The 12,883-nt window shown below is 42.5% G+C and overlaps 1 protein-coding gene across 1 annotated transcript in view; it reads left to right on the top strand.

The window, feature by feature from the left end:
• The window catches only part of LOC100706119 (suppressor of tumorigenicity 14 protein homolog), a 19,842-nt gene extending 9,114 nt beyond the window's left edge, over positions 1–10,728 (top strand). Inside the window, exons 11-19 of the mRNA XM_003445997.5 lie at positions 3,310–3,443; positions 3,528–3,632; positions 3,756–3,863; positions 4,607–4,720; positions 4,853–4,978; positions 5,062–5,233; positions 6,654–6,925; positions 7,832–7,968; positions 9,158–10,728. Coding sequence (XP_003446045.1) covers positions 3,310–3,443; positions 3,528–3,632; positions 3,756–3,863; positions 4,607–4,720; positions 4,853–4,978; positions 5,062–5,233; positions 6,654–6,925; positions 7,832–7,968; positions 9,158–9,319 — 1,330 coding nt within the window. The 3' untranslated portion in view covers positions 9,320–10,728. The remainder of the gene's footprint in view (positions 1–3,309; positions 3,444–3,527; positions 3,633–3,755; positions 3,864–4,606; positions 4,721–4,852; positions 4,979–5,061; positions 5,234–6,653; positions 6,926–7,831; positions 7,969–9,157) is intronic.
• The last annotated feature ends 2,155 nt before the right edge of the window (positions 10,729–12,883 follow it).

Raw genomic sequence — 12,883 nt, 5'->3', positions numbered from 1 at the left:
GAAGTGAAATACATGGAAGTACAGTATATGGCTAAGTTCACACTGCAGGTCTTAATGCTCAATTCCAATTCTTTGATCAAATCTGATTTTTTTCTTTGCTTCATCACACTACAAATAAAATGTGACAACAAACACGCTCTAGTGTGAACCCTCAGAGAGGTCCACATGCGCAAGAGAAGACGTCACACACAACGCGCTCTGCTTAGACCCAGACCAAACAGTATTGTTTGACTGATGGCCTTAATATAAAGACTTGTTTCGGACTTTACGTTTCCTAATTTTGCTTTAAGTTATAAAGTTATTTTGTTATTTACATATGGCCTAATAATTATCCTTATTACTGTTTTAGAGAGGAGCGGTGCTTCAAAGGATAGTTGCAGATTTCTGTCAGAATCTGCAGATTAACAGTACAAATAAAATGTTCGCGTTTCTCCAACGTTGTCTTCCCAACAATTTCACTGGATGGCCAGGAAGTGTTCACGATGTTTTCTCCGGCGCTGATAATTGGCGTCTGTCTTGTGTCAGTGACATAAAAGACGGATTTAATGTCACATGACCATTAAAACAGCAGTCGCTTTCTGTATCGTCTGTGAAGGTTCTCAGTCATCCAGGTCATCGTAGTCTAGGGAGCTTGGAAAGAAAAAGCGTCTGGACTTCTTTAAGTTGCTTGAAGACGTTTCACCTCTCATCCGAGAAGCTTCTTCAGTTCTAAGATCAAATGGTGTCAAACATGGTCAAACATGAGCCAAGGTGTAAAAACGGGTGTGGGTCCCAATCAGCCAGGGTTTTGGGTGAGCTCATTGTGAAACCTGGCCCCACCCTATCATGCGATTTCCTGAGGTCAGATGGCCCAGGATGTGAGTGGGCGTTAAGGCGTCTGGGAAGGGAACTCAAAACTGGATTATAGATGGCAGACAGTTGGTGTCGTAAACCACCACCTCTGTTCAAAGATGGTCGCTCACAGTGGACATAGATGGCTTCTTTCACTGCTTTTTCAACTCCACCGACTTCACCGACAAGGTCCAGAAACTTACCCTGGATCCAGATGAAACCATGGTGTCCTTTGATGTAGTCTCTCTCTTCACTTGCATACCCACCACGGAGGCGGAGACTGTCAGAAAACGACTACAAGAAGACAGCTCCTTGGAAGACAGGACCAACTTCACACCCGATCAGATCTGCACACTGTTAGACCTCTGCCTCACCACAACATACTTCAAATACAACGAAGGCTTCTACAGACAAAAACATGGCTGTGCCATGGGCTCCCCCGTGTCACCTATTGTAGCCAACCTTTACATGGAGGAAGTGGAAAGAAAGGCTCTTGGCTCTTTTAAAGGGAGAGTACCCAGCCACTGGTACAGATATGTAGACGACACCTGGGTCAAAATCAAGACACAAGAAGTGGAATCCTTCACTGCGCACATTAACGCTGTGGATGAGAACATCAAGTTCACCAGGGAAGACACAAAGGATAACTGTTTGCCTTTCCTGGACTGCGCTGTGCACATTGAAGAGAATGGCAACCTCAACATTGAAGTTTACCGGAAGCCCACACACACGGACCAGTACCTCCTCTTTGACTCCCCCCAACCTCTGGAACACAAACTTGGAGTAATTAGGACGCTACACCACCGGGCAGAACATGTTCCCTCTAAGCCTGAAGGGAAAAAGAAGGAACACACACATGTAAAGGAAGCACTCAAAACATGTGGTTATCCTAACTGGGCGTTCATAAAGTCAGCAAAGAGGCACAGAAAAGAGGATCAGACACCAGCGAGGGAGGATAAGAAAGACAGACGCAACAACGTTGTCATCCCCTATGTAGCCGGTGTATCAGAGAAACTCAGGAGAGTTTTCTCCAAACACGACATCCCAGTGTACTTCAGACCCAGCAACACACTCAGACAGAAACTGGTTCATCCCAAAGACAAAACTCCTAAACACAAACTTCACAATGTGGTGTATGCTGTACAGTGCAGCGAGGAATGCTCAGACCTCTACATTGGAGAGACCAAACAGCCACTTCACAAGCGCATGGCACAACATAGAAGAGCCACCTCCACAGGACAAGACTCAGCAGTCCACCTGCATCTTAAGGATAAAGGTCACTCTTTCGAGGATGCCAATGTTCACATTTTGGACAGGGAGGACAGATGGTTTGAAAGAGGATCATCAGGGGGTCCTTTTGTCCCTCTTTGAGGGGATACTCCCACTGGGTTTAAATCTGGGACTCTCCGCCATTTGACCTTAGAACTGAAGAAGCTTCTCGGATGAGAGGTGAAACGTCTTCAAGCAACTTAAAGAAGTCCAGGCGCTTTTCTTTCCAAGCTCCTTAGACAGATATGTATCGGATTCAGAACCACATACAAAAGTGACCCAGGTCGGATTTGAAAATCGGATTTATGCCGTTCACACTGTCATACCATGATCGGGTATGGTCAAAAAAGTCGGATTTGATGCGCTTTCGCCTGCAGTGTGAACGCAGCCTATGAGGCAAAAACCTGGAATGGCTACTTTTTATTCTTTGGCAAGTGTTTTTATCATTTCTTGAAGTCGTCTTCAGGAATAATTCTCCAGGCTTCCTGAAGATCATTTCAGCCTTTGGATACTTGCTGATTATTCTGATTTCTGTCCAAATGTTTACTGACTGTTGCAGTAATGTTGAGGTCCAGGCTCTGTGAGGCCAGTTTCCTTACTGATAGTTTTACATTGTCTGCTTTTCGGCATCACTGCATTGTCGATGCTGCTGCTAATCAGATACTCATCAGATGGTGTTGCATGGTGGATTAAACTCTCACTTCCATAACTCCATACTTTTGAACTTTCACCCAAACACCATTTTTTGTTTACAGATGGCTGAAGACACTCACAGTTTAACTCTGTGTCTTCACTTCCTCAGTACATTGTGTCAATTTGAGCCAGAAATTGTAATGTTTTTAATCGCTCTATAAAACCTGTGGACACCGATTTTCAGTCCAGTTCTTGTGTAATCTGGCAAACTCCAAACTGCATGAGTTTGTTGCCTTGATGTTTGAATGGTTGATGAGTTAGTCATGATTAGTCATTTATGATTAATGAGTGGCTTAATAAGCCAAGAAATTTTGTCCCAATGGGGACTGAGAATGACAGAAAAAGTAGATAAGTGTACTACTGTAATTGCCTCATATTTGTCACATGTGCAATGACAATAAAGTAGAATTCTCTCTCTCTCTCAGTGTGTGTGTGTGTGTGTGTGTGTGTGTGTGTGTTTGTGTAAAATATATAACCTAGTTACATTGTTTTGTGTTTTATGTTCTTTTGTTATAGGCTGTGTGGCAGTGACTTGAAGAGCCCAGTGTTCACCATCAACAGCAACAAGATGACCATTACATTTAAGTCGGACTCCTCCTACGTTGATCAGGGCTTCACTGCTGAGTACGAGGCCTTCACCCCGAACAATCGTAAGGATACATGCTTAATTTAAGGACTGTAGCGTTATCTGAAGCCGGCAAACAAATGAGGTACTATTATGTTTGTCCTATCAGCTTGTCCAGGAAGGTTCGCGTGCAGCAACAACCTGTGCATCAATAACACTCTGCGGTGTGACGGCTGGGGCGACTGTGGAGATGACAGCGATGAGATCAACTGCAGTGAGTCCGAACCGTCAAACTTCTTTCTGTCTGAAAAGATTGAAATTAAAGGAGCACATTGAAAATGGTCTTTCACCTTTTCTGTCCCTAACAATGTTGGGTTCTCTTTGTGTGCCTCATTAGAGTGCGATGCGTCTCAGATACAGTGTAAAAATGGTCACTGTAAACCAAAATTTTGGCTGTGTGATGGGGTGGACGACTGTGGAGACAACACGGACGAAGAAAACTGTGGTGAGTGCAGCGAAACAATAAACTGGAGTTATTTCAGCAGTTGATGTTTATTTTAAACATCGCTTAAAGTTTATTGCACTAAAAACTCAGGCAGTGATGTCAGTGACAGAGGATATCCCAAATATGTTCTTGTTAGACAAGTAAGTCTGACTGCATTTACACTAGCCCCACCTGCCTGCTAGTCAAATCCTTTATATTTGGGAGGGGCAGCCAATCAGAAGAAACCTGAGGAGATTAAAAAAGCAGAATAAACTGAGGGTCTGCATTAAAAAAATGTATAAAGCCACTCAAGTTGAGGGAAATAATAAAAGCCAAATAGATTTCCTTTTTTCAATAAGTACTGATACAAAGAATTAGTTGAAACTTCGCCAAAGCAAGAGGCAAATTTTATCACTTTTTTCTCTGTACATTTTAAGGTAATATGTGCATAAACAGTACTGTAATAAAAACTGGACTATAAATGCAAGGTGGCAGATAATGCAAGAGGTTGTTCTGCCGGTATAGCCAGTTTTGTTGAGGAATGTAGGAAACACTGCAGGCAAATCAGACCAGAGGGTTGTGCAATCACATTTTCATAAGTATCTGTAGAGGTAGTGTATGTGGAACAAAGGTGGAAGACTAGCCTGTGTTTGTTTTTGTTGAAACGGACTACTTTAAAAGAGCTCTGGAATTAAAATAGCAACAGGTCAAATTAAACACTCGAGTAGAGGGCAGTAAATAAGGGATTTTCTCTTGTTTTACAGAAACATGCAAAGGGCAGTTTTCCTGCAAAAATGGCCGCTGTATTGCAGAGAATTTGAAGTGCAATGGAAAAGATGACTGCGGTGATGCGTCTGATGAGTCCAAATGTGAAAAATGTAAGAAAAAGTTTAAATAAGAACTTCTGAAAATGTATGGTTTTCATGAGAATCTTTAATCAAACAGCATTTTGAGGTAAAGGATACCTGTGGGTCAGAGTTGCTTACTGATAGTGCACGTGTCTCTTTCAGCTCTGGTGCTGCAGACATGCTCAGAGTTCACCTACCAATGCAAAAACAAACTCTGCATCAGTAAAATGAACCCAGAGTGTGATGGAGTGCAGGACTGTACCGACGACTCTGATGAGGATAACTGTGGTAAGTGAACCACACACTTGCCTACAGATGGTTGTGGTATGGAGTTCAGTGGCGGTAACGCCTGCACGTATGTGTGCTTTCAGAGTGCGGGATAAGGCCGTACCGCAGCTCTCGCATTGTGGGAGGACAAGCGTCTCGGGAGGGCGAGTGGCCCTGGCAGGTCAGCCTCCACTTCAAGGGAATGGCACATGTGTGTGGAGCCTCTGTGCTGAGCGACCGCTGGCTGCTGACCGCCGCCCACTGCGTCCAAGACAAGTAGGAGCTCCTTTATCTGAAATGACAGGGCTGAGTGTTTACTGATAGGGTGTGATTAAAAAGTTCCAGAAACAGACCTCAGAAAAATCAAAAACCTTATTTTAATTTTGCTCATCTCTCTCTCCTGTTCTCACCACTTACACTAAGTGCTCTCTATTTTCAATGTGGACGTCAGACTTGTGCAGACATCAGCTTTTGTTTTAGACCAAAATTCTCTGTTAAACATCACCGTTGATGAGGATTCAATCTCCAACTATAACAGAGAAATTTTCTCCTTAGAGGCTGAATTCAGACTTTCAAAGTATGAATATGTCATTACAAGTGAGCAGCAAGACCAGCCGCCTGTGGAGCACTCATCATTCGTGGCACTTTGTACTGTGAATCCCTGTTTAGATTGTGAACACAGTGTTCCCGTGTAACGAACTGAGGTGTCAGAGATGAACTTTCGGTAGAAATGACTGGGACTGTGGTTGTGCCATCATATGTCAGCTTAGAGTGCGCTGAAAACATGAGAGCCTTACTGATACTGAATCAATCAGTACCATCAGTACTCTTCACCACATTTGATTCACTGTGGCGTTTTCACCGCTGTAAAAATAAAGGACACTCCTTCAACTAGATTGCATTCACTTTGTAGAGGCATGAGTATAAGTGGGGGACACGTGTAAAGTGATCTAAAACTATGAGATGCACTCAACAGTTTCTTTGCAGTTCAGAATCCCAATAACTTCTTATATATCACAGAAGCATGATTGCAGGCTGTCTGTTTCAGTATCACTAACTGTAGCGACTTCCACAGTCGCTAGAGGCCGGGAATGGAGCTTGCCTCTTTGCCTGACGCGCTGTCAACTTTACGCAATAATGCGAGAGGTGGAATTGTTTGCTTATTTATTAAAGTGCTTTGAGAGTTTACAGAGTAATGTGATCATCTCGCGATTTGGATTCTTACAACGTCACAGGCTCTAATGTAACAAGGCGAAACATGTTGTGCAGCGGTCAACAAAAGCTACGGCTACCCAGCCCTGCTCTCTGTCAAAATCAAAACCCAGTGAATGACAGACTGACAACGCCCTCTTAATGTCACCGCTAGCACCCACGTGACTCCCGTTACACATCACCATAACAACCAAACAAATGAAAACCCAGTGATCATCAAAATTCTATATATTTAGTTATGGCTCATACACTAACTACAAAATAATGTATTTTCCTGTATATTATACATCCTGCTGATTTGATCTCTAACTAGTTCTCCCAAAACCAGACACAAGTCACATCCTTTCTAGTGGAGCTCTAGCTTTGAATTCTGTGTACCACAGTTTTTTGTTTTTTTTAATGTACTTGTATATGCTTTTTAATGTAAAATCAGACAAATGATATAAATGAACTGAAAGAATTCCTTGGCTGTTTTTTCATGTAGATTCTCTCAGGCTAACCAATGGGAGGCTCTTCTGGGTCTTCACGAGCAGAGTCAGACCAGCAAGTGGACCATGAAGCGGGGCGTGAAGCGGATCATCGTTCACCCGGGCTACGACCGTGACACCTACGATAACGATATCACTCTCATGGAGCTGGACAGCAGCGTCACGCTCAACCAGAACATCTGGCCCATCTGCCTGCCCTCCCCCGCGCACGACTTCCCAGTAGGAGAAGAGGCTTGGATCACTGGCTGGGGAGCTACCAGGGAGGGAGGTGAGATGATGAGAATGACGAGAACACAGCTTGTCTGAAACGTCCTAATATCCCACACTGGAAGTGTTGTGGAAGTTTTTAAATTTGTCTGAAATGGAACGTTCCCACAAACAAACTTAACTGATCCCATAGATGTGTCTGCCCAGCCAGCCAGTGGATTCAACACTAAGCATTGTTCTTAAAGACCTAATAGTAAACATAACAATGTTCCTCAACATAAAACTTACCCTACTACAGCACTTCACTCTCAGACTGCTGGTTCAAATGTGGCGCCAGTGTCCGGCAGCCTCGCCTCTGTCAGTGCGCCCCAGGGTGGCTGTGGCTACAACGTAGCTTGCCATCACCAGTGTGTAAATGGGTGGATGACTGGATATGTAAAGCGCTTTGGGGTCCTTAGGGACTAGAAAAGCGCTATATAAATACAGGCCATATGTAAAATGAGATGCACAGCCTTCATTTTTCAGGCCCTCTTCCATGCACCTTTCAGTTTGCATGTGAGAGACAGACACCCTCTCTGCTTTTAAAATTAGGCTTAAAACTTTCCCTTTAGACAAAACTTAAAGTTAGAGAGAGCCTAAACTCTCCCTCACTGCAATGGGTCTGGACTGCTGGGAGCTTCTCAAGTTGCACTGTGTTTATAGACCACTTTACATTTTACAGGTATAAGAGTACTTTTGTACCCTAAAAACTGTTAGCCAAAAATTTAACTTGGCACGGTGTACAGCGTGTCCATTAAAATGTTTTTGGGTAACTTGATAAGATGAATAAAAGAGGTGACAAAACAAAAAAAAACAAAACAAAAAACGCAACAAGAACAAAAGAATAAACAACAAACTTTCAGCATCTGAAAGTCAGATCATGACAAAGAACCAGAGCGCTATTAGAAGTAATTTTGTTGTCTATCAGGTTTCGGGGCGACCGTACTGCAGAAGGCAGCAGTCCGGATCATCAACAGCACAGTGTGCAAGAGTCTCCTGACAGACCCGGTGACCGACAACATGCTGTGTGCTGGAGTCCTCACAGGAGGCGTGGACGCCTGCCAGGTACAAACTCCAATGCTTGGAATAGACAGATGTTTTTTTAAGTTTGTTCATTTAAAACAAATAAACTACGTTTCTGTGTTTGTCACACTTTAATGTTTCAGATCAAACAAATTTGAATATTAGACAAGATAACACACTTAAACACAAAATGCAGTTTCTAAATAAAGGAGTAAATTATTAAGGGGGAAAAATCCAAACCTGCATGGCCCTGTGTGAAACAGTGAACCTAGTAACTGGTTGGGCCGCCCATGGCAGCAGCAACTGTAATCAAGTGTTTGCAATTAATGGCAATCAAAGTAATTTATAGCGCTGTGGAGGAAACCTGGCTCTCTTATCTTTGCAGAATTGTGGTAATTCAGCTACACTGGAGGGTTTTCAAGTAGGAAATGCCTTTCTAAGGTCACGCCACAGAATGTCAGTCAGATTCATGTCAGGACTTTGACTGCTCCACTCCACAGTCTTCATTTTGTTTGTCTTAAGACATTCAGAGGTGGACTTGCTGGTTTATCTTGGATCATTGTCCTGCAAAACCCAAAAGTATTGGTATAATGTTCCTTTTCTGAAATGCTGTTACTTTAATGCCAGTTGTTATGGGACACACACCTCCCAAAAAGTTCAACTTTTGTCTCATCAGTCCACAGAGTGTTTTTCCAAAAGTCCAAAAAAGGGGATCATGAAGAGATTTCCTGGCAAAACTGAGACAAGCTTTTATGTTCCCTGTGATTTTTCCCAGTCTCTTTCTTATGGTGGAGTCATGAACTCTGACCTTAACTGAGAGAAGTGAGGCCTGCAGTTCTTTAGATGTTGTCCTGGGGTCCTTTGTGACCTCTTTGATGAGCCGTTGCTCCACTCTTGGGGTAATTTTGGTCAGCCAGTCACTCCTGGGAAGGTTCACCACTGTTCCATGTTTTCACCCTTTGTGTATTAATGCTCTCACTGTGGTTCGCTGGAGTCCCACAGCTTAGAGGTTTGAGGTTGACACTTGATTGCATCCTCTGATCTGTCTTATCTGCAGAGCAAATACTGAACAGACTAAACAAAGATAGGAAACTGCAAAACAGCACATGTCTAAACAGTCAAAACATTTTTACATTTTAATTTAACGGTTAATATGTCCTTTTTTAATGCTTATTGGGACACACAGAAAACCTCCAAGCTGAAAATAATCTCTCTCCTCTCTGATTCTCAGGGTGACTCTGGTGGACCCCTGTCTTTCACCAGCACCAAGGGGCGGGTCTTCCTGGCTGGTGTGACGAGCTGGGGTGAAGGCTGCGCTCGCAAGAACAAACCTGGCATTTATACCCGAGTTACCAAATATCGCAACTGGATAAAAGAAAATAGTGGAGTGTAGGAACGTGCACAGGTTCTCTGGATTACGGGTGTTTCTCTTGGATTCACTGTGACATGGGGAGCACCAAAACGGGTCTGCATGTATTTTCTCTGCAGCACATGCACAAAACTTTGCAACATCCAACATAAACTGTCTTGTTGAGAATTGCGAGTTCCTATCAGGACTTTACCCTTACATCAGAACATATCCATTCTCGTCCACTGCCTGTTTTTTATATGAACTGCGTTGTTGTTTCCAGAGTGTAAAAGCTGCACTTTCACCATGTTATTTTTGTAAGGATATTAATCACCCATCAGGTCTGCTCTTCTGTGCCCTGCTAATTTGCACTGCTTTTGGTAAATTGTGGTGGAAGTTTGTGACGCATCCTGGTCCCACATATGTTCTTCGTGAAGGTGAGCTGGCTTGTAAAAAATGGTGCTTGAAATATTCTCGGGGCTTAATAGGATATTAATAATAGAATATTGTGAATATTCATTGCTTACTTACATTCAAATTGCAAATATCTTCAAGGCTCAGGATTTTTATTTTAATTATAACAGAATTACAAATTTAACTGATTTAGTTGAACAGGAGAAAGGCTTGAAGTTAAGGCCAAATCAGAAATATGATCTCATAATAAAAGGTTTACTTTGGGGGCTCAGGGTTTTTTGTCATCAGCTAACCCAGTTCTTCAAATTCATTTAGAAGTCTAATTTATTTATTAGGGAGAAAAAGTTCTCTGTTAATGTTAATTAACTTTTAAATTAACATTTTAAGTAAATATAATGAGAGGTGGCACTGGAATAGAATAGAATAGAATAGAATAGAATAGAATAGAATAGAATAGAATAGCACTTTACTGTTATTGTACATGTATAAGGAAATTATGGGTGCTCAATGCCAACTGTGCAGTTTAGAGCACTGTGCCCCTACATACATCTGAATGCTTCGAGATCTTGAACATAAAGAGGTTCTTCTACAGGTGGAGTTTATATTGCAACATTTAATTGATGAATAAATTTAAAAATATTCCAAATAAGCAGTAAAATGCTGTAAGTTTAAAATTCAGATGAAAACTTGAAAGATAAAACACAGCAAAAATAAATGCATTCAATATTTTGAATGAGGGGATAAAAACTTTGATCTAAAAACTTTCATTTAAAGAAAATGCAGAATCAGCTTTCTGGGAACTCCGATGTATTTGTGTATCAGAGGTTAGCTTTAACAGAAAAGGAGCTGGCAGAATAAAACCCCAGAATTCTCATTTTAAATGTTTTTTTCACTAGATTAGAGCAGTTAGTAATGTGAGATTGTAGTAGCAGTTACCTTTAAAAATCTTTCTACTTGTAATTTTTCGGGGCATTTTATAAGTTTGTGTTGTTTTTTAAGGTTGTTAAAAATTAAAGCCTTTGTTGTCTTTCTTAAAGCAACACTTCCCTAAAGCAGCTGATTTTACCACAGTTTTATCTTTTGTATTTACACTCTTTGCTGTGACGTGTCTTTTGCTGCCTGTCTTTATATATGCAGCGTATATATACATCTCAGTATAACAATCATAATAATAACAATAACAATGATGATAGTAAAGAATATCACTTAGCAGCATTACTCCACAATACTCAGATTATTTTATAAAGGGTGGAGTGCCCACTCCAGGTCGGGGATGAGTTCCTGCCCCAAGTGGAGGAGTTCAAGTATGTCAGGGTTTGTTCGCGAGTGATGGGAGAAGAGAGCTGGAGATCGACAGACGGATTGGTGCTGCGGCTGCAGCGATGCAGACGCTGCACCGGTCCGTCGTGGTGAAAAGAGAGCTGAGCGTAAAAGCGAAGCTTTCAATTTACCGGTCGATCTACGTCCCTACCCTCACCTATGGCCACGAGCTGTGGGTAGTGACCGAAAGAACAAGATCGCGGATACAAGCGGTGGAAATGAGCTTCCTCCGAAGGGTGGCCAGCCTCTCCCTTAGAGATAGGGTGAGAAGTTCCTCCACATCGAAAGGAGCCAGTTGAGGTGGTTTGGGCATCTGACAAGGATGCCTCCTGGGTGCTTCCTGGGTGAGGTGTTCTGGGCATGTCCCACTGGGAGGAGGCCCCGGGGCAGACCCACGACACTCTGGAGAGATTATATTTCTCGGCTGGCCTGGGAACACCTTGGTATTTCCCTGAATAAGCTAGAGGAAGTGGCTGGGGAGAGGGAGGTCTGGGCTTCTCTGATTGGGCTGCTGCCCCCGCGACCCGGCCCCGGATAATGCAGAAGAAGACGGATGGATGGATGTTTTATAAAGAACAGAGAAAAAATGTGGTTGGTCTTGTTTTGTCAGCCTAAAAAAATCGTTTTTCTTTTGAAGAATAATATTTCTTTTCTTTCTTTTTCAATTTTAAGCTGTAATAAACTCACATGGGGATTGTTCATGTCAGTGTTTACTTTTAGGAAACAGCTGCCAATAATCATGCAATAAAAACTTTAATGAACATATATATTTATACTATGTGGCTCTTTTGTTTTTGTTTATAGTTAAATATAATATGAATTTAATGCTACACCACACCCATTGTTGTTTAGCAAATTAATTTGCTCACCTTCTGTCCATGCACAGTTCCAAACCATATCAACTTAAATGTTTACTGGAATTTAATGGACATATAAGCCAATTTCAGCTTGTAGTTATAAGCTGCTGACATCTACTAAAGTATCCAAGAGTACAAGGTGAGAAGTCGTCCACTAAATGGAAAACTGGAGAAAACTCCCTGACAAATATAAAGCAGCTGAAGGCTCAGGATTAAAGATTTTAAGCATGCTGAGGTTAATGCGGTTGGGGTTTTGTGCTATATGAATAAAATTGAAGTGAATAGAATAGACTGGGAGATTTCTTAAAATCTTTTCTGAACGGGTTCAATGAGAGTGACTTGAGACGGACCTGTCACATAATCGCTAAGGATAATAATGGATTGCATTTATACAGCACTTTTCCACTATTCAGTCACACACTGGTGCAGGCAAACCACAGTTGTAGCCACAGCTGCCCTGGGGCAGACTGACAGAAGCGAGGTTGCCATATCGGCCCCTCTGGCCATCACCAGTAGGCAGTAGGTGAAGTGTCTTGCCCAAGGACACAACGACCAGGACAGAGAGAGCTGGGGGATTGAACCGGCAACATTCCAGTTAAAGATGAGGTTCCCAACCCCCTGAACCATGGTCGCCCCATGTAGGTTCAAACTGGTGGATAGCTAGATATCCCTGTGATCTCCCATTACTCAGATTGAGCTTGATGGATGGACGGATTGAAGATGGAGTGACAGTCAGCGCCCAAACGTGGTGTGTCTGGAACACACTTCCTTTAAACCACATGTGTCAAACTCAAGGCCCTCGCGGCCCTCCTGGCCCGGCGGACATTTATATCTGGCCCGCCTCTGTTACGCAGAGAGGTGTGGTGAGGGAAATAGACTTCACTCCATCCTAACTGAAGTAATTGCTTTATTGTCTCTTGCCAATATCATGCACATACAGACAGCAACTTCTCAAAATGGCCCCCAATCCATTTCCTGCCCACTTTAAATACTCTAAAGACCACGCCTTCCCAATTCA

The sequence above is a fragment of the Oreochromis niloticus genome, linkage group LG20, assembly GCF_001858045.2.
Source record: "Oreochromis niloticus isolate F11D_XX linkage group LG20, O_niloticus_UMD_NMBU, whole genome shotgun sequence".
NCBI lineage: Eukaryota > Metazoa > Chordata > Actinopteri > Cichliformes > Cichlidae > Oreochromis > Oreochromis niloticus.
This window is presented reverse-complemented; position numbering and strand designations above follow the sequence as displayed.